Consider the following 20,916-nt stretch of genomic DNA (forward strand, 5'->3'; position numbering starts at 1 on the left):
ATAACACACACACATACGATGAATGTGTGTGTATGTGATTATTATATACGTGCCGATGATCGTGCATAGCGGCGGCGGCCGTTGACCTATATTTATAATATTACGCGCGCGTCGAGAGAGAGCTCGAGCAATGCGATATGGCCTTTTGTCTGCGCGCGCGTATATGTAGTGTATGGATAAATATAAGGATATATATGGGATATATAATACGCGCCGTCGTAATAATAGGGGCTCGCGAACGAACGACGCGTGCGACGAGCTGATATACCCTGTGTGACATACGAGGCCTATATAGGCGCTCGTCACGGTATTAAAGTAAGTCAAGACTTTTTAGTACACAATAGTTGAGCTTTCGATGTGATTTTAGCCTAATATTCGTGTGGCGATCAGTGTATTGGCTTCTTTTTTTTTTTTTTTTCATGGATTTGTACAGCGGTTGATTGTCGCTTCAAGGTTAGTTATCTAGCGACGGATGGAATTTCATAGTTAGGGGTATGACAAAGAAGATACGTTTACATTTTTTTCCATATCGTAACGCGAGCCTCGCGCGAAAATCCCCGAGGAAATTTCACAATTTCGTCCTACATCGGTATTTAGGTAATAAATAATATCGATCGTTTTTTAAACGTCGCTATTTGAATTTTATCGAGCTCTCTTAAGTCGCTGGGTGTCAAAGAGTCGAAAATTGTAAGCTACCATAATTTTGTGAGATTTCCCAGTGGAAATGATCCAGCAAGAACGGATTCGTTCTAATTAACCACGAGTAAGATTTGTTGGAATTCAAGTGCACGGGGGGTTGATCGTCGGCATCGGTAAAAACAGATTGCTTCCCCGCCCACACCCCCGTATAACGTACGGTGCAAGATCTTATACTCGGATGTAGAGAGAGAAAGAGCAAGAAAAGCTCGTACACAAATTAAGCACCCGCAGATAGATGCGATCGAATAAAAAGTATAACAATTATTAATTCGAGTTAAAAAAAAACTGCGATATGGCAATTATTATGGAATATAGAAGCGAGAATGATTTTGACGACGTCTTGCTTTTCAAAGAGCCCTCGCATCGCATCCGAGCTATATAGCTAAGTAAGTGTGTGTGCGATGCTGCTCCACTAACCTAGCCAACTTTTCGTGCAGCATACATGCTACCCACGTTATATATCGTCGACTATACAGTACGGTACACAAGACGTTTAATCTCGTGTTTCGTTGAACGACAATTTGCACATAAGAGGAGGAGGATTCGATCATCCTGCCCGCATATGTATACAAAAACACATACGTGTAGTCGTGTTTGCGTATCGTAACGCGAGATGTATATGTACGTCGAGCGAAAGAAAGAAAAAAAAGAGCGAGGAAAAGCGAGGAAAATCGTACGAGGACGAGTATATGTGTGCGCGCGCGAATACGTACGATAAGGAGGGCATCCATCCCTCTCATACCAGTGCCGATCGGCTCGTATATGTATACGACATACAAGGGAAACGACTCGGTGTGCGTGCGTACACACTCGAGAGAGCGCGCGGGCTTCGCTAGACTCGCGCGCGTGTCGTGTAGGCCATTTGCTGGTGGTGGTGGTATCGTAACTGCCGCGAGAGCAAAGGAGATAGACTGCGGATCGAGGGAAGAGGGGAGGGCAGGGGGGTGAGGGGGGTGAGGCGAGGTGCGCGCCCCGTGCGCAGCATCCACGCAGCAGCAGCAGCAGCACGCCGACACGCCCGCTCCGTCCGTTATAGTCCTCTCTCCGTTCGTTCACTGCTGCTCTGCTGCTGCTGCTGCTCTGGCGTGTGCGAGGCAGAGGCACACGATGAGGCCAAAACACGGCACACACAGGGCGCACGAGAGGAAAAGAGAGAGAAATGATGAGTCAAGTCCATCATATAGTTCGCCGCCGAACACACTTTTTTTTCGGCGATCCCCTCGCGCGCGCTCGTTACACGTTACGCGTAAAAATCCAATTAACTCGAATGGCACTGCGAGCTTTTTTTTGGCCCAGCCGAGCTTTTTTTATTTTTTTTTTAGGCGCGAGCTTTTTCGTCGTCGCAGCAGCCGAGTAAAAAGATGCACAGGACGAGGACCCCATGTGTGTGTTTTGTCGGTGTGCGAGGGAATAAAAGACGATGACAAACACGAGAGCTTACGGAGTTCGATGTAACGACGACTGGAAATCTTCTTCTCTTGCTCCTTCTCGTCTTCATATTATCATCGTTCTTCTTTCATCGTCGCGATACTCTTCATCCATCTTCGATTTCATCCGAGTCACAGGACCACAACCACCATCACCACCACGCGTGAACACACGCGCTGAACAACTCACAAACTACTGCTCTCGCGACACATGTATTATGTATTCGTCACTGCTTGCTTTTTCGGGTCAACGCGCGATCCCAAGAATGTCGTGTCGTGTCGTGTGTTGTCTTGGGCATCAACGACATCGGCATCGTCGAACGCAGCACTGACTACTACCCCCCATGCGTCGTGAATGAGATATACTGGACACGAGAGACAAGAGAGAGACACTTTATCTTCGGCGCAGAGAGGCAGCACAAAAACACACGTACAGAGAGAGACACAGAACTGAAAAAAAGGCTAGGAAGAAGGAGCTTTTTGCCGAAACGAGCGAGCACGCGAAAAACACACGAGTCTCGGCTTCAACGACTCGAAATGTCGTCGTCGTTGTTGTTTATTTATTGCTGCTGACTGCACTAACGTAAAAAATCTGACCCGTAAGTCCGTGTATACAGAGAGGCGGTCTGTTGACTGCACATATGCACACGTAGTGTATAGATGCGAGCGAGAGCGAGTCGAAGGGAGAGCAGCAGAGCGACTAGTATAGTAACGCACAAGCTGCGCTCGGTCGCGCGACTGGACTGTGGCGAAAAGCTCTCTTCTCTCTCTCTCTCTCTCCGCTCTCCGCTCCGGCGCTTTTCCGCGAGCAAGGGAGAGACTATATACGATCTTGCCTCTGCGCCTGGCTCCACTCTACGCTGGATGGAGCTCTCTGTCTCTCTCTTACTCTCACGGCTCCGCTGCTGCTGCTCTAGAGCCTGCGCGTGCGTCTATGCTATGTGCGGTGCGCGTGCACTGATGCTGCTGCTGCTACTGCTGCTACTCTATATGTAGCTGCCGCGCCAGAGGCGCGCGCTACACGCAGGTCGCCCCGCCGAGCCGCCTCAGCTGAGGCGAGAGCGGGGAGGAAATAATTTGTAAATAGTTTAAATAGCCATGTAATTAGATATAAGTCTCTCTCAATAAATAGTCATTAAGCCGAACACGCGCTCCTCACACCTCATTTATCAAGCACCTGCACCCTGGCCTCGGAATCTCAACATATATATATATTGGATGCGCCGATGCCGCCACTATATTATATATCTGCTAATATCTGGCCAAAAAGAGAGAGAGGGCGAAAATCTCGACTATATGTAGCCATATTAGCCGAGCGCGCGTTACTCACTAGGTAATACTGCTGCGCTAGGTCTATGGAGCTTTTATGATGTACACCGTATGAAATTCCCACGCCGCCACGGTAAACATTTCACTTTGTTCAAACGAACGGCCACGAGCGATGCAGCTGTCCTTTTATTATTTCACTACGCGCGGTACGACGATTTAAAGCTCGAGAGGGTACGAAAAGATCCACTGAAGCGGAAATGACACCTCCGCACGTCGCCAACAATTGTAAGTCGTGCTATATAACTGTCTACGCTGTAGAGTTCGCGTTTACATCGAAACATTTTAGCATATCGAATTACGTCCGGTCGAACGTGCCCTATATATCGGACAAGAAAATCGACAAAATGTCAATATCGATTATACATGCCAATGATCGATTTTGATCGATCGGGCTCGAGAGGGGAGATCGGTAATAGGCAAAGCATCTGAAATTTTCTATACATGAATATGCATACTCTTTAGGGTGAATAAAAAGGAGGCTAGTGGGCGATCGGCGATTAATTTATAGCTGCTAAACCATCGTTCGCGCAGCCCCCTCCGCTGCTCGTTGCTCTCCCTTCGCCGCAGATATTCTCTTTCTCTCGGCTGCACCGTATCTAAAGCTCGCACTTCACTCGGCAGCTGCCAAGCGGTACTCGAGCCGCGCGTGCATTACGTGCATACAATATATATAGGACGTGGCTGCAAAAGGCCCTACTACACACCCCGTGTGCGGTACTTTGGCACGCGCGTTCGCGATCGCGATCGCGAGGGAGACGAGAAAAGCTCGAACAGAGGCCTACATATACTTTTATATCCCGTGAATCGTAACGAAGCGTTGAATTCAAGTTTAAAACCTATTTTATTCGCCACATTTTCTAGACGCGTCGTGACGTCCCAAAACAGGAGTCGTTTACAACAGATATTCCATGACGATCAGTTGCTTGACATTGCAACTGATCGATTGCGCTCGTGATAATTTTGCTGCTGCCTCGCTCTCGCTCGCTCTTTACCTAAGAATTCGTACGCGCCATATAACGATGATCGATCTGAAATTAATTGCCGCGAGATGGAATGATGAAGTTTGCAAGTTGTGCAGGTGTGTATCAAGTCTAGCGCCACGCTACAAAGTTAACTTGTAAACTTGTACTCGTGCAAGGAGTGAGGTGAAGATAACAAGTCGCAGGGATTTAACTTGCGTGAAAATAGCGAGAAAAGTAAATCACTATCGAAGTCAAGCATATATATAGCATTCAAAAGTGGGTGTATAGGCTTCGAGATAATTGCAAAGGTTCCACGACTATAGGCCCTTCTCCGCCGAATCGGTCGTGTTCGAGCTTGCGCTTAGAGGAGAGAAAGTTTTGGCCAAGAAACCTACCGATACGGTCGCAATGGTTTGTATCCCCTTCGATTCCAAGTTCATAAGTACAGAAATCATGTCCCCGAAGCGTCGGTAAATTCTAACTTTGATCAATTAATCTTGAATCTGACCAATGACATCGATCGGGCGTTAATTGCCGAAACAAAGCTCAGCTCATTAGCTGCTGCTGCTGCTGAAAGCCTCGAATTTCTCGGTCTCGTCGCTTCCGCGGCGTTTGCTCGCCACGCTAGTTACGATTTGTCGCGCAGCAGGCGGCAGCGGGTCTCGTGCAAATATAACAATCATATAGAAGTTAACTCAAGGTAATGATAAAATTACTCGAGAGGCGGGAAAGATGAGCAACGAATATTATTATATACACGCGGGCACGTTGAATTGTTAAAAAACTATCGTGAATGGGATTTAAGACTGCGACAAATTTACTGTGGCGTTAAACCGGCATAACGCAATTGTAAAAAGTATAAGACGCAGAGAATAATAAATAAGATATTGCTCGTATACGAGTGCGGAGCAAGGCGCAGAAAGGAAAGAAAATTACATTTTTTCCAGGCTCGAACGCGAGAGATGTAATATGCGGCGGCAGGTTTTCTTTATTTTATACAGGGTTTTAGGTGCGCCGGCGACATGCACAAACGGCTTAATACGCGCGCGACTCGTACAAGTTAGAGGATCTCACTCTTTCTTCTCGACTCTTGCTCTTTATTTTTTTTTATCTCGAGTCTATATGTATATGTGCACTGCACTCGTAAACATGTACACACACACACACACACCTATATGTGCTTTCTTCGTCTCTGTATATTTCTCTTACTCTTGTGTCGCAAAAAAATGTGTAGCTTCCCACTGCCCCGAAGGTAGAAAAGTATTGCCCCCCGCTGCTGCTTCTGTTGCACTCGAGGTAAAGAGACTCGCCAAACGCAGTCGAGGAGCACGACGACGACGACGACGACGGCTGAGACACTCGTACTTCTCCCTCTCTCTCATTGAAGAACAAAGCTAATGCCCTTATATACCTACGCGTAGGTCCACGCGCGACGAAAGGGAATGCGATAAAGATAATGAGACGAGCGTAGACGTGTGTGCGTGTGTGACACTCTTCGAGTGCTTATGGCTATATGTATACTTATACGCGTATGTCGCTGCTGAATTTTCGTACCTAAAGTGTACCACTTACAATTTAATGATGAAATATTATATTCTCTCTCTCTCTCAACGTATAATGCTTGCATGTCTGAGCCGCGACGTCACATGCATAGCGAGGCTCCTGCAGTTTTAGCCATTTTTCTTCATTTCTCTGGCCGAGCCGAGCCGAGAGGACAAAAGTTGTAGTTTAGGTATTTATACACCGCAGACTTTACTTGGCCTTTTGTCAACTCGTCGACGAGTAGCAGCAGCAGCGTGTCTTCTAATGCTGCTCTCCTGAGCCTATATACCTACTCGAGAAAAAGAAGTCAACGAGAAAAAGAGGCGAGCGTAATTAGCGCCGCTATTCAGCTCGAGCTTCCTATAATGCATAAAAATACCTGCACGTGTACACGTGCTCCTTCTCCTTCTCCCACACTGCTGCTCGACAACGTGAATGCAAAGTTAATCAGCCTATCCAGACTCTTTTTCGATTTTTTTTTCATTTCGCCGAACCGTCGGTTTTTCTAAATTATCGTTTTATAAAATATGCACCAACACCTCGCTCTGTACCCGCGAGAGATTTTTTATCTTATTATTTCGTATGAAACCAAAGTCGAGCGAAATTAATTTTACCGCACTGGGCTAGGCGCACCGGAGCACAGAGCAACGGGCCGAGAGAGTACCAATGCGCGAGAGAGCTGAGAAAAAATTACTGCGAGACAAATAGCGAGCCAAGGTACACAAATGGAGCAGCAGTGGAAGAGGAGAAGATTAAAAAAAGAAAAATTAAAAAAAAAATCATGTTCCTGTAATGTAGAGTACACGAAAAATATATAAACTCGCGTTGAGCAAAAAATGACTGAAATACGAAGACAAGGATCTTATTAGTTTCAAACAAAAGCTACGGTTTCGACACGTGAGAACTATGAAAAAAAATCTCTCGAACTAGATGACAATGGTATATAATTTTTAATGTAATATTTAACTATTCTTCAATCCTGATGTACAACGCCGTTTTTTTGAATACTTAATAAAGAATTATTAAGAGAAAATACAAAAACACTTTTTTCGTAGTAGCGAAACGATGCAAGTTAATAGTATTTGAATAAAAACTGATTTAGGTTTGATCGTTTATCAAAAAGAATTACGGCTTTTTGTGAACGGAATGATAATACTTTTATTTTCATATTACCATTCACGCAGCTCTACAATCTGCGATCGTATCTGAAAACGGCCTTTGCCACAAATGCGGTCGATATGCGCAATCTTCACTCGCGTATACGAGCGAGTCACGATTAATAATTCGTGAACCATCCACTATTATTAGGAAGTTTTGCATGGGGGAAAAAGGTATGCACAAGGAGAATATCAATTTCCTTGGACAAACACGAGCGTACAATTTCTTATAACATAATTATTTAATAAACTCACATTTTCGAGTAATTTCGATTAATTTTCAAGTTAATTAGACGGCAGAAGCGAACTTTATTAATGCACGGTCTCGAAACAAATTTTGTACGAAATTGAAATTCGTCCTCGATAAAGTATCGTAAAATGTATATTCTCGCTCGAGTTTCAACTTTTATGACGCGCGACGCGAGCGCGCGGGGTGTCACGCTGTGGGGGATGTTCGTTTTCATATTCTACGCACAAAAGAATCGTATCTGCAGATAACTGCGTACGGCACTAAAATGCCGCTGGGAAAACGCATAATTTTATCTCTGTGTGTGTCTTTCTCTCCTTTTTCCGTGCTTACAAGCGAAAAAAAAAATTCAGCGCACGCATGGCTAGAAAAGATTTTTATCAGTAAAATTATCTAAATGTACTTTGATAATTGGGATCATTTTCTTGCGAATTTTAAATTTTCGTTCTAGGTATGATTTGATATTTAACGTTTTGAATTTATGTTTAGATAATAAGTTAAGCACATAAAAGCAGTTTATTACAAGAAGTGCAAAGATTGTAATGTTTTGATTTAAAACTTGGATTATGTTTATAACAATTTTTTATCCAATTAGTCAAGTTTAATTATTACTTGCTTATCCTTATCAAATTTCTTTCTAAAGTTGGCGGATATCTATCTGAAAATTTGTATAGTCGTAAAACTTCCTTGAATTTCCAAATGAATAGGTGCTTCTTTGAAATGAACTACAATCGCGGAACATGTTTTAGATCACTGTCGGTCCCTTACAAATTTGTTGGAATTTCTCAATGAAATTTTTGGCGTTGTTTCGAATTATGAGGAAGTGAAAAAAATCAATATTGTTTATTAAAATTTCGATCAGTTTTAAGTTACATGAAATGAAAGTACATGAAAACTGTTATTCACTTTACAGAACAGTTGCAAATCAAAAATTACGTGAAGCATATTAATTAAAAAGTTAGTTTTAAACAACCTAATAAATTAACTACAGTAATGAGCTGTTTTTAATGAGTATCAAATATCAACTCAACAAATTTTCAAATGAAACCTTTGCTGCTCGTAAATATATATTTAAAATTTTAACTCGGAATAATTACAGAATGAAAAAGATAAAAATTATGCAGTTTAAAGTAATTGATTGTAAAATCAGAGTGTCTGTAGGAATGAAAGAATCAAATACATTATATAAATGTTTCCAAAATTTATTTGTGCTTGTAGAAGCCAGTAGATAAAATTTTATCATTTGTAATATAAAAAGAAATTTAGCTTTTCATTGATACATGATTAAAATTTTATTAATGTTTTCAGTGGGCAGATGATAATTTTATTTTAATATAAAAAAAATTATACACATTTGCAAAATCAGAACTACCTGCAAGTCGAATGAAATAACTGACAAACAGTTTAAATAAAATAAAACAATTCGATTTGAAGGATGTCTTTACTCGACTGTTGGAAATTCAACCTAAGAAATATTTTTATTCGAAACACACGTCTTATAAAGTCATAAGTCATTGCATTTACAATTTTCAAGCCGTTGTTGCAGATTTACACTGCATTTCTATGAAATTCAGTTACTTATCAATAAATATTTATAATACCTATATAACAAAAGCCCGGCTTGAAAAGGGCAGTTAAGTGGCTCGATAAACCACATTGTTTTTCGTACAATACAAAATAATTGTAAAAGAATCACATAAAGTATCCAAAACCAAAAGTTCTTTTGATAGAATCCCAATAATACCGATTCCAGTTCTCTTTCGTCGATGACTCTTCGCTGAAATTATAAATAATAAATAAATTTTAGTGTCGTTTTAAAAAGGATTTTAATAATAAAAATAATCTATAAATATTCTACCTGGACGGGACACCAGTTTGCGTTACGTTGACTTCAGTATGATCGCTCTTTTCAGCTATGTCAAAAGTTACATTGCTGTAATGTCCATCAGGCCAAGCTTTACATCTCCATTTTTGTACTATTTTAGTTGGTGAAAGTTCAACAAACTCTCCAGAAATATTTCCACCGAAAAATTCAAATTTGCCACCCTTGACAGCATCAAGTTTCACAGCACTTTTCGTGAATGCTGTAGCCATCTAAAAATCGATATTTTCGAATTATTCATAAATTTTTCATCTTTTCAAAGTAGCTAACTTTTATTTTCTTAAAACTATCTAATAAAATTATTTTTAGGTTTCATTAAATTTTAATCCTAAAAAGTAGAATATATGAAATAATAAAAAATTGAAAAGTAGAACAGAGTAAAAAGCCTATACAACTTACTTCAGGGGAAGTCATGACATTGTAAAATTCTTCAGCTCTGCACATGAACTTTTGCTGTTGCTTAACTGCAGTTGTTGATATTTTAACTCCAGTAGATTTATTTGTAGTATTAGTAACAGCAGCATTCATTTGCATCTAAATTGAATAATAAAAAATATTAATTTTCATTTAGATGAGAAAGTAAAAAATCTTTTATTCACATACCTTTACATTAAAGCCAGATGTCAATTGATTCATTTTTTCATTGGGACATTGATCTTTCTTTGGAAGAATCATACCTTTCGTGAACTCTGCAATCAAAAATTTTTCAAAATTATAAATCAAATTTTCACAAGTTTTACATTTGAAAAAATATTAGTAAGTAATGTGTTTCTGCAGTACCTTGTTTTAAACTCGATACATAATTTTGTAATTTTTCTCTAATAACATTTTTTCCTTGTGTATGTAAGAAGTGTTTCACTTTTTCACCTTCGTCGGTGCTGTCTGATAATGTTATTTCAATCTGGAATGTGGTAAATAAAACAATAATTCATAATCTAAGAATTTTCAACATAAATATTGGTATATTCATATGTTTTTTAATAACTTACATCTACTTCAGATATTTCATTTTCTTCCGAGAGGTTAGGAATATTGATTTTGCCCTCAATCTTCTTTTTATCAGAATTTTTGCGGGGACAGCTCCATTTCAGTACAATATTCCATTCGTAAAAGAAAATTAGTTTTCCTTTTCTATTATTTGCCACTGCTTCACCCTCAACTTTTTCAGGTTCTGATATTTTGCATTCATCTGTAAGAAAGTATAAAAATTGAGGTCAGCTAGAGGTGTAACTATATCATTAGCTAAAAATAAAATTTTCAAATTTATAAAATGTACTCACACTCATCTCCTTTAATAACTAAATTTGTAAAAAGTTCTCTGATTTTGTTTTGTGACCAAGCACAGGCATTCTTTTCAGTCCTGAAAGAAAATTCGAAGAATATGTATAATTCAAGTAATAAAATACATATTCAATAAAATGACCGAATCGCAGAGTAAAAAAAAAATCGTTTCAAAAAAATTTGTTCAACCATGCGTTCACGATATTTATCAATTAATAACATTGTCGTAACACCGTAAAAAACTTACCAATGCCAGTTGTTAACGTTTATAGCATCGGGCCTCTCTTCGACAATCCATCGTGGATCTCCTTCACCCCACTTGGCCATTATTTATATTAATTTGAAAATAAAAACTGTCTCTCGTTAAAGATGATAATTGATAGGTGCTCAAAACCTACAGGACAAAATGAAAAACACTCAGTCGTATTCGCACAACGATGACTCAGAATTTTCGAGTCAGTAGTAGTAGGAAGCGAGAGAGTTAGAAGTGTAAAATAACCGAGGCATACAGAATTTTTCCCAGTTTTATGACGTGTGTCGATCGAATATACTTACACCGTGTGTAAATTCGGAGCAGAGCAGAAGATGAATGTCTAGAAATTGCTAGATAATTCTGTGTCTCGTCTCCCTCGCTGTGTGTGACTCTAACACGTTGATGTCTCTCTTTCACAACACAGGGACTGTCAGAAGAGAGCAAAAAAATCGGTCGTTCGTTGAAAACAAAAAAAATAATAATAAAGAACAATCGATCGGACGATCTAAATATCACTTGGTTAAAATATTATGAATACGAGATGCGTGTGTGAGGAAACGCGTGTGCTGCTCGCGAACACAGTCGGGGTCGCTCACTCTTTGGCTGCTCTCGAAGCGCGTGCGAATTTCAACTGAACTTGTGACTGGGGGCCAGGCCGTATTATTATGCCGAGTCTGTCTGCGCTTGAATATAGGATGTATAGCGTGCGCACTAGTGAAACTTTCTGGAAACAGATGTCGCGGCACGACAGTCGTGCTGCGTGGACTTTGGAAGCGCTGAGCTCGCGAATTTCCGCAAACGCGAATGTTAGAGAAGTTTCTAGAAAATTTGCACAGCAAGTCCCAACGCGCGTTTCATGGTAAATTACCGATCGAGCCGATTTCAAAAGTATGACTTTGCGCACCGAAATCAAAATGAAACATGTTTTCTCCCAAACAGCTTTTGCTTTTTTTGAAGAAATTTCCATAAATCTTACTAATTTTTGTGTGACTCGTTCATCCAAACTTTATTTGCATAAATGTCGAGAAATGCGTAGAAGTTGTAATATAAATTATTTTTCATGCTTTCACACATAATCGGTATTAAAACATCGGTACTATTGTATAAATTAATTCGTATTTTATATTTACAATAAATTGCACGAAATGAACATTATGTACACCATAATAGAGGAGACATTCACAGGATGCTGGATAAATTCTTGAAAAGAGCCGAGGGTTTGAGATCGGTCTCCACTTCCTTGGGCTTGAGGCGCGCGCGATGGTCGCTCGGGGGTTTGACGAGCTCGGACTCGAGGCACGGATAAGGCTTGCTGTAAAAGTAGTCGTATCGAAGTGCCTGCGGCAAAAATTTATTCAAAATCGTGAACAATATAATTCGAAAATTCATTTCTCGTGTCATTGACACAGCCGCTGCTATATATAAGAAGTACCTGTTGGGCAGTCAGACGCTTGGACGAGTCGTAAATGAGGATGGCCTTGATGAGCTCGATGGCCTCGGGCTGGGCGTCGCTGATCATCCGCTCCCAGAGCACGCCCTTGTGATACGGAAAGGTGATCTTGTTGTAATCGGGCAGCGAGCTTAACTCGGGCCAGGACTCGGCGGTGGGCGAGCCCAGATGGCTCAGCACGATGGCCAACTGCTCGATGTCGCTCTCGCCCTGTCAGTAATTACGTAAACTCGTTCGAAATCGGTTGTCTAATCTTAATTATATAATAATTGTTTTTTTATCGTATGCTAACGGGAAAAATCGGCGAGTTGTTGAGCATCTCGCCGAAGATGCAGCCGACCGCCCACATGTCGACGGCGGCGGTGTAGAACCTCGCCCCGTAGAGCAGCTCAGGCGCACGGTACCACCTGGTAGCGACCTGATGCGAGTACGGCCGACTTATGTCCTGCCACATGAGTCGGCCAAGGCCGAAATCGGCGATGGTCAGCACGCCGTCCTCGCGTATCAGCAGATTCGCCGGTTTCAGATCCTGCGTGCGTGGTGGAAAAGTGAGCGAGAAAAAAAAACGTCGTTTGCATATTACCGCATGCCTGGTTTACATAAGCAAAGGAGGCCATTGCGCATTTGAAATGTTAAGTATATACATAAATATGATCGACCGAATGCGTTACGTACTCTGTGCATGATATTATTCGAATGCATGTAAGCGACGCCTTCGAGGAGCATTCGCATGTACGTTTTGATCTGGGAATCCGTCAGTGGCCTGTCGTAGTCCTTGAGCAGCTCCCACAGTCCCGAGGGCATGTACTCGAACACCATGACGAAGTCCAGGCCAGCCGGAAATGCATCCAACAGCTCCACGATCTGTCATTCGATTTCAACAGTCAAAAAAATGTCGCCTCGAAAGCGAAAAAGAAATTTTATCAATAACAAACCCAATAACAAAAGTATAGACACTCAAAGTCGATGAAAAAACAAAAAAAAAAAATAAAAAAAAAGAACAATTGCTCACGTATGGATGCTTCAGTCGCTGCAGTGTTTTGACCTCGCGAAGTACGGATATGGGTATACCGTCGTCGATTCTCTTGAGGAGAATGCGCTTGAGGGCGACCGGTCTCGGGGTCGAGCTCGATTTGTCCAGACCCTTGAGCACTACCCCGTGGGCTCCCTCGCCAATTTTGCCGGATATCGTGTATCTGTGCATTGGTACGGTTTCTTTTTCGACGTCAACTTGTGGCACGTGTGTACTGTACGAGAGGCAGGCAAAAGGATCGACTGTTTTCCTTAAAATCGTTGCCATGGTTACGACGATATTCGGAGCGTTTAAATTGGTGTCTTTCTTTATGAATCGTTAGCGTGTCGATCGACTGTTAATTCGAGAAATAAAATCACGAAAATGAACGTGAAAAGTTCTTGATTATATTGAGAATAAGTTTAAATAACAAGTAGAATGATTAATTTTACGAAAAAATTTAATGCTTATAAATGATTTTAATTGGATAATTTTTTTTCTTCTTCAAAATGTACATATTATTATTCGCTAAACTTCTTCTTGTTGTATACGTTATATAAGAATGATTAAATTTATAGTTCTATTTTATAATTTTTATAAATTTTTGCAGGTAAAATTTGCGGCGTGCAATCGAAAAAATCGACAAGCCCCCATCGAAAGTTTGTTTTTTTTTTGTTGCTTTCTTTCATTGTTTATATTGGCAATTACATTGTATTATCGTACAACGTCTACTTTGAAACGGTACGATTGCAAATGTATATCAATTGAAGAGAACGATCGTGTGCGGCAAAGCAAGCAAGCATGTCTTTTTTTTTGAGTTTGCATTTTACACAACATACTAATAATAATAATAATAATAATCATCGTAATAGTAATTAATAGTAATAATAATATTTGTATAATAAAACTTTAAAAATTTTTCAAACGTAAAAAATGTTAGTATTCTCTCTATAAGAATGAAGCTGAATTTGTGTTATCACGAAAACGAGTTTGCTTTACGGCCTCAACAAGGTTTGCGCACAATACAGTGTCAATCGCCATTGACTCCAAAGTCAATGGTTTTCGTGTCAGTTTTTTAACGAGTTTAAAGATATGAAACAAATTTTGTTTACGTATACGTTCAAGATACAAATAAAACACGGATATGTAACTTGCGTGTACCGTTCTTGATCGTGATCCAGGTGTTTTGATATTTTTAAAAAATCTTCTACATTCAAGCTACAAAATGAAATATTTCTTTTTTTGACTTTCTTTTATTAATCGTCTAATATGATTACACAATTTTATGAGTTACTTTTTAATCTAGAACTGTTCCTAACTCATCAGCAACAATTCGTTTGCTTTATCAATTTTTTTTTTCTCTCCTTTATCTGGATCATTTCTATATAAATTCTGAATGATATTTCTCATCTTTGCGCATAAAGTATCAATAAAGAAATAATTAAATTATCAGACATTGCATAAAATTTCGTTCAATTGAAACTTCGAAATTTCTATACTCGGACACTTGTAAAACTTTTAATACATAACACACCACATTTATCGATTTCCACTCTTTTTCATATGTTAATAATCGACGAGCACAATCAATCGACGCAGCTATGAATTCTTAACTTGAGCTACGTTCATTAAAATAAAAGATTGCTCTAATCGCAAATGGCGATTACTGTTACCAAAAATGATTTATAATATACCATCGTGGATAACAACGTAAAATCAAGATATCATGTTTCATGTCGGGAATCAGTAAGGATGGCGCGAAGTAAAACGTCGCCTGAATTAGTTATTAAATCAATATTTTATCAGTTTACATAAAAATTTACAAAGGCGAGTTTAAATATTTTCTATAAATCTTCATCTCTTTGTTAAAGACTAATAAGTAGGTAAGTATATAACACGAAGAAAAAAAAAGAAAAAGATTGAAGAATAAGAGGAGAATAAAATTGGCCGTGTGTCATATGCACAAGTCTTTAGTACATTTTAGAAAATATATTAATGTCCTATGGATCAAACGGTCTCCTCTTATTTCCTTTTGCAGAATTTTAACTTTTCTTCGTCATGCGCATGACACCATATCAGTTTGTATGTTTTCTTTTTTTCCGGAAAGAATGAAAATTTCATTCAACTCCAATTTTTTATTTTTTATAAGAAACGATGTTATATTAAATGTTTCAGCAGCATCCAGATTTAGAACCACTAATTCCCGAGGTTTCAATGTTATGGGCTTGGTCAATTTTGAGCTTGCTCGTTTGATCACCTGCTGCACTTGATGGTGGTCCAACCCTGCTCTTAATTTCTGCAGCCATAGTCATGAAAGCCTGTTCAACATTCATGGCATTTTTTGCAGAAGTTTCAAGGAATGGAATGCCCAGTTGATCAGCATATTCCTAAGAATTAAAAAAAATTCATTCACATTAATATTTGAATACTTTGATTACATTGCAAATATTTCATGTTAAATATTATGAGTCTATGAATTTACTACTTTAAATACTTTTTGACATTTAATATGATTATTAAAGCAATCTTATTTACTATTAAAAATGTATTCATAATGCTATGTTTAGAAATTGTGGTTTAGATATTGTGGTTATAGTCTTATAGAGTGCGATATAACTTCTTATACAGGATATTATCCATGAATTGATAAAAAACTAATCTCGTATTGCATTGGCTAAAATATGAAAGTATTTACCTTGGCAGTTGTATAATCAACAACTTTCTTGACAGTAAGATCAGATTTGTTTCCAACAAGTAATTTGTTTACATTATCACAGGCATAACGATCAATTTCTTCCAGCCACTGTTTAACATTATTGAATGAATCCTGATCTGTGCAATCGTACACTACAATGATACCATGTGCACCACGGTAGTAAGAACTAGTAATTGTCCTAAATCTTTCTTGACCAGCAGTATCCCAGATTTGGAGTTTTATCGTTTTTCCATCCAAGTCAATGGTCCTGATTTTAAAATCAACACCAATGGTACTGATGTAACTTTCTGTGTAGGTGTCATCGGCAAATCGGAGCAACAAGCACGATTTTCCTACACCGGAATCTCCAATAAGGAGCAGTTTAAACAGGTAATCACTGCAAAGTAAATAAATTAGCATTAGAACAAGTGAATGAATTTGACTATTTTGACTAATCAACAAATAATTTAATTAAATTTCAATACAATTAATCTAATTTCGTGGAATAGGTTTATGCTTTTTTGTATTCATAGAAACTTGCTTACTTGTAATGATAATTCAACAGATTATGTATTTTAAAAGTGAATAATCATTAGAAAAAAAAATGGTAATTAATTTGTAAGTGACAACATAAAGAAAAAACATAGAGTATGATACTAAACAAGTCAGACATCATCAGATGAAAAATCAGTGGAGCGTTAAAAACATTTAGTACGTGTATACATAAGTTATTTCGTTAATTCGCGTCTTGTTCAGTGCAAAAGAGAGTACAAAAATCGTTACGCATCGCTATATGAACGTGTCATACTTGAGCCCGAAGAAAAATCATACATATGAGAGACAAGTGCATGCAAAAGCATAAAGAATCGAGAGGGACGAAATCGGAGTCGTGTCTGAGCCGATCATCAATAGAAGTCACTAGTAAAGAATCGTAGCATTGGGAAGAGCTGGAGAGCCAAGGCAAAAGATGCTCATCAGCTGGGTCGATGTTGCAGTCATTCAGGGTTTTTTTTATGTATTCACGAGCGCGATATCGACACGCAGCTACGTATAATCTTTGACGATGTGCATAGACCATGCACATCGTCAAAGATGCGAGTCATTATACGTAGGAAAAAAAAAGGAGAAGAAATTATTCATCAATTGGCTCGAGTCGAGTATCTCCTGCGTAAGCATAGAGAGAGAGAGAGAGAGAGAGAAGCACCTGCAGAAAAGAGAGAGTGAGATAGCACGACGTGTAATGGTATACATGAAACACTATACAGAGAGAGAGACAGCCATTAGGCGAACGTATTCCCCGAACTAGCGCATATTATCCGCGGAGGTTAGGGACTCGAGATGCAAATTTAAAGTCGCGAATCGCCGAGATGCCAAGAGGATGAGTTAGAAAACAAGGAGCATATGAAGCCGTTGTTGACGCCTGTCGCCGTCATCGTCGCAGTCTCTCTCGTAGCATAATACACAACTACTACTGCTGCTGCTACTACTACTACTAGTATCGGCGACGATAGTGTATCCGAGCCATCATGACGGTATATAATGAGAAGGGGGCGAGCCTGCGTGCGTATATATGTATGTACACACTCGCACTCGATCGCGATTACTCATTACATATATAAGCAGAGAGAGAGAGAGATAGATTGTACATATGTAAGGCACAGCACGGACGCGTATCGTATACGTATTCGTCAGTCCACGATACGAGAATTTCATGCGAAATCGACTACGGGCTGCGACGCGGTTGTTGTACACGACGACGACGAGGATGGGTCAGGCGCTCAGCCAGAGATAAGCGCGCTGAGATACGCTGCATAATATAGCGCGTATAGGTGGCTAAGTGCACTAATTGCTTCGTTTGCACGAAAGCCACCAAGCAGCAGCGAGCGAATTATTTTGTAAAGCAAAAAGAGATGTACGAGGCACTTTCGAGAGTGCCAGATCACGCACACAGAGAAAGAGAGAGAGAGACACACAGACTCGGGCGCAGACAGACGGACAAACGGACACACACAGGCGGGGATTGATTCTTCGTCGATGTTTTTTTTTCGCTGTACGTTATAACTGCGCGTTACACCAGCAGGACGAGACACACAAAGAGCCCACTATTCGATTCGATTATGCGCTTAGTTTCTATATGCTATGCGTTTGTTACGAGTAAAAGTAAGAACTAAAACAACACCAAAAGAGCCAATGTATGGTAGAGCAAATTTCGTCAACACTCACTATTCGGGATTCATCGTGGACATGCTACGCGAAACTGAGCAGCTGCAATGTTATAAGTTGGCCACTAGGCGCTCTATTATATATCTATATAGTCGTCGACGGTCGTCGTCGTCGTCGTCGTCGTAAGGTGCGCGCGTGTATGTGTATGAGTGCACGACACTGAGTCTATCTCGCTCGCAGCAGTCGCAGAAATGCTCGTTGGCAGCTCCGTGTGTGTAATGCGTGGCGCCTTCAGCGAGCACAGCAGCAAGTCCTCGCCTATATCTCGATCGCTTCGTCGTTCACTATATATGTATATATCTAGCTTTAGGTGTGTGTGTGTGTATATAGCTTATGTATCTGCCGTAATATTCACGCAGCAACTGACGCACGGCCAGCAGCAACAAAAGTATCTATACGAGCACGCACACACGTATACTGCGCGAAAAGTGTATGTATGCGTGTGGACGAGTACCACTGAGCACCGAGAGCGCGAGTAGAGGTAGTATATATCGATGTCGTGGCACACTGGCTCGCGCGAGCGACTCCGAACTTTGCCGTTCTCGCGAGCTTAATAGCGGAGCAGCACAGCGGCGGCAGCGCGCGGCCCGTGAGTTTCTCCTCTATATACAACAATGTGTTGTGCATGTACACAGCCTGATACGACACACAACGATGCACAACTCCTACGTCTGTGCGTGTGACGTTTCTCACAACGTCCGAAAAGTTTACCTGCACACAGACACGCGTATTTTTGTATGACAATACGCTAAGAGCGAGTCGATAATGCGCGCGAGTCCCTGATTATACAGGAATTTGTATACGGATCATGTACCGATCGATGACTGCAGACTCCGAATTTCCACCTAACGGAGTGTTTTCCTTTTAAATTTGTTTACGCGCGCCTATCGTAGCGTCATCGACCCGGAGTCCCTACGTATATACTCAAGATTAGGCTCTATAAACCTCGTATTTGTTTTTACGAATGCATGATTCATCGTTTATTCGCATATTTATGACATTTAAATGGCTTCGATGATCGACAGCCGCGACTATGTATACACGGTGTCAATGCTTCAGCTCTTATCTTCGCCTGAAGCTCTTGACTGGCGGCGATCGTCTCGTACTATCCCAGAGCCTCCAAGAGCGAACTGGGAAATTTTAGCCGCACCGACGTTGAGAGTAGGATATGTTAAAAAATACTGCGATTGCGCAGGCAGTTGAGGCCCTTACGGTTAAATTTTCTGACACAAGCAGAGAGTAGAGAAACGTTATGGTATTGAGGTAGGGAGGCTCAAAACAATCCGCTGTCAGAGTGACAGAAGAATTTTTTTTTGCTGTTTAGACGTTCAAATTTTTTTTTTTTTTTCATATGCCTAATTTGAACGATTTAATGGTTTATTTTAAATAAAATACTTTTGATAAAAATAATTTGTATCATTTATTCATTCTATAAATAATATATCTTAAATCATAAATCTAAAGTTCATATGTACAGACTACAGATTTCTGACCACCTACTCTAACTGTTTTAAATGCACTATTTTTCCTTTTCGAACTAATTGGAATATGATTTTTATAGTTTCAATTCAGTCTAATCAAACTTATAATTATAAAACAATTGAATTGTAGCAAAAAAACTAAAATTCAATATTTTCTCATTCTGTCAATCTACTTTAAATTAAGTGCATTATTATTCTTCAAAACACTCATCTTCAGCTTTTGACATGGCATCGAAAATAGTTCTTTGTAGTTGTTTCTGCTTTCTATAAGGAAGTTTACGTAAACATTCCTCAACAAATTTTGCAAAGGCTCCACTTTCATCCAATTCTTTGGGTTGAGAAATCACTTGTTGCTTTAAAATATCAAGTAGTTCTCTATGAAGCTCCATGTTACACTCTTGCTTTCCTAAATTTTTAAATTCACATCAATTGATTTACATTACTCATTAGTTAAGCATACATAACATGTATTTTCAAAAGAAGTTGAGATTTAGCAATCCTACTTTTTTTAATTTCAATTGGGGACTTTTCATTTGTGCTCTCTTTTGTTGCATCTAAACTTGAATTTGAATCACCATTAAGTGTAAAATCCAATGAAAGATAAGGTGAACTTGTGCTCTCATTGCTGATGGATGAGTTGTTAACAATGATATTTTCCCTACTGCAAAAACACCAATATTTTATTAAAATGGAAAAAAATTTAAGCATTTTAATAATAATTAAAAGTACAAAGTTACCCACTGATCACTTAAAAATAGCATCTGATCGTAAAACCTGAAGGATGATTTAATATCTGATGGTGCTCCAGTAGAAGCATGTTCAATCATTTTATTTTTGGATTTTTGTTAAGAATCTAGAAGAATTCTCCATCTATTCTGAACAGTCTTTGGATCTATTTTACCTAAAATTTTTATTTTACTTTATTGCTAATAAATAATAAAGTATCAGTAGCAAAAGTGAAACTAACTATTATTCAATTCCCTTACAACACTTTCCCATGCTTTTCTTATGTTATGCAAACCTCTTTTTCTAAGTGGAACAGCATAATTCCAAAGACATTGTTTACTTTTAACTGCCTCAATGAGTAAATCATCCTAATAATCCCAATTGATATTCTTTTTATCTCTTTTGATTGACTTTGTATCAGTATCGGATATATGCTTTTCAGTAGGAATCCTGAATAAAATTATGTTAACAATAAAGTTTCAAAATCAATTCAGTTATCAATAAACATGTATATAAAACAAAATTTAAATTATAGATTACCGATGAGTAT

The 20,916-nt window shown here is 39.4% G+C and overlaps 5 protein-coding genes across 5 annotated transcripts in view; all 5 read right to left on the reverse strand.

The window, feature by feature from the left end:
• Window positions 1-2,581, reverse strand: part of LOC106657596 (muscarinic acetylcholine receptor DM1) — a 30,104-nt gene extending 27,523 nt beyond the window's left edge. The window contains exon 1 of the mRNA XM_023458049.1: window positions 2,141-2,581. The gene's annotated coding sequence lies outside the window, so the exon portion shown is untranslated. The remainder of the gene's footprint in view (window positions 1-2,140) is intronic.
• Window positions 2,582-8,664: 6,083 nt separating this feature from the next.
• On the reverse strand, window positions 8,665-11,354 carry LOC106657612 (activator of 90 kDa heat shock protein ATPase homolog 1). Its single transcript, XM_014379212.2, has 9 exons — window positions 11,082-11,354; window positions 10,774-10,920; window positions 10,526-10,605; window positions 10,235-10,434; window positions 10,026-10,146; window positions 9,849-9,934; window positions 9,645-9,779; window positions 9,222-9,457; window positions 8,665-9,140 (listed from the first exon to the last, which is right to left on the reverse strand). The coding sequence occupies exons 2-9, from the start codon at window positions 10,851-10,853 to the stop codon at window positions 9,056-9,058; spliced, it is 1,023 nt and encodes a 340-aa protein (XP_014234698.1). The 5' UTR covers window positions 10,854-10,920; window positions 11,082-11,354; the 3' UTR covers window positions 8,665-9,055.
• Window positions 11,355-11,493: 139 nt separating this feature from the next.
• LOC106657611 (cyclin-dependent kinase 20-like) lies at window positions 11,494-13,735 on the reverse strand. The gene is made up of 5 exons (XM_014379210.2): window positions 13,242-13,735; window positions 12,905-13,093; window positions 12,522-12,758; window positions 12,212-12,439; window positions 11,494-12,117 (listed from the first exon to the last, which is right to left on the reverse strand). The coding sequence occupies exons 1-5, from the start codon at window positions 13,527-13,529 to the stop codon at window positions 11,959-11,961; spliced, it is 1,101 nt and encodes a 366-aa protein (XP_014234696.1). The 5' UTR covers window positions 13,530-13,735; the 3' UTR covers window positions 11,494-11,958.
• A 170-nt stretch (window positions 13,736-13,905) lies between these two features.
• Window positions 13,906-18,708, reverse strand: LOC106657660 (ras-related protein Rab-1A). The gene is made up of 3 exons (XM_014379280.2): window positions 18,160-18,708; window positions 15,937-16,333; window positions 13,906-15,628 (listed from the first exon to the last, which is right to left on the reverse strand). Exons 1-3 carry the CDS (start codon window positions 18,180-18,182, stop codon window positions 15,413-15,415), a joined length of 636 nt encoding a protein of 211 aa, XP_014234766.1. The 5' UTR covers window positions 18,183-18,708; the 3' UTR covers window positions 13,906-15,412.
• Window positions 18,709-19,831: 1,123 nt separating this feature from the next.
• On the reverse strand, window positions 19,832-20,736 carry LOC106657597. The gene is made up of 4 exons (XM_023458051.1): window positions 20,608-20,736; window positions 20,382-20,541; window positions 20,144-20,301; window positions 19,832-20,046 (listed from the first exon to the last, which is right to left on the reverse strand). Exons 2-4 carry the CDS (start codon window positions 20,465-20,467, stop codon window positions 19,832-19,834), a joined length of 459 nt encoding a protein of 152 aa, XP_023313819.1. The 5' UTR covers window positions 20,468-20,541; window positions 20,608-20,736.
• Window positions 20,737-20,916: the final 180 nt, after the last annotated feature.

Source organism: Trichogramma pretiosum, unplaced genomic scaffold, assembly GCF_000599845.2.
Source record: "Trichogramma pretiosum strain Unisexual culture from Peru unplaced genomic scaffold, Tpre_2.0 scaffold90, whole genome shotgun sequence".
NCBI classification, from domain to species: domain Eukaryota; kingdom Metazoa; phylum Arthropoda; class Insecta; order Hymenoptera; family Trichogrammatidae; genus Trichogramma; species Trichogramma pretiosum.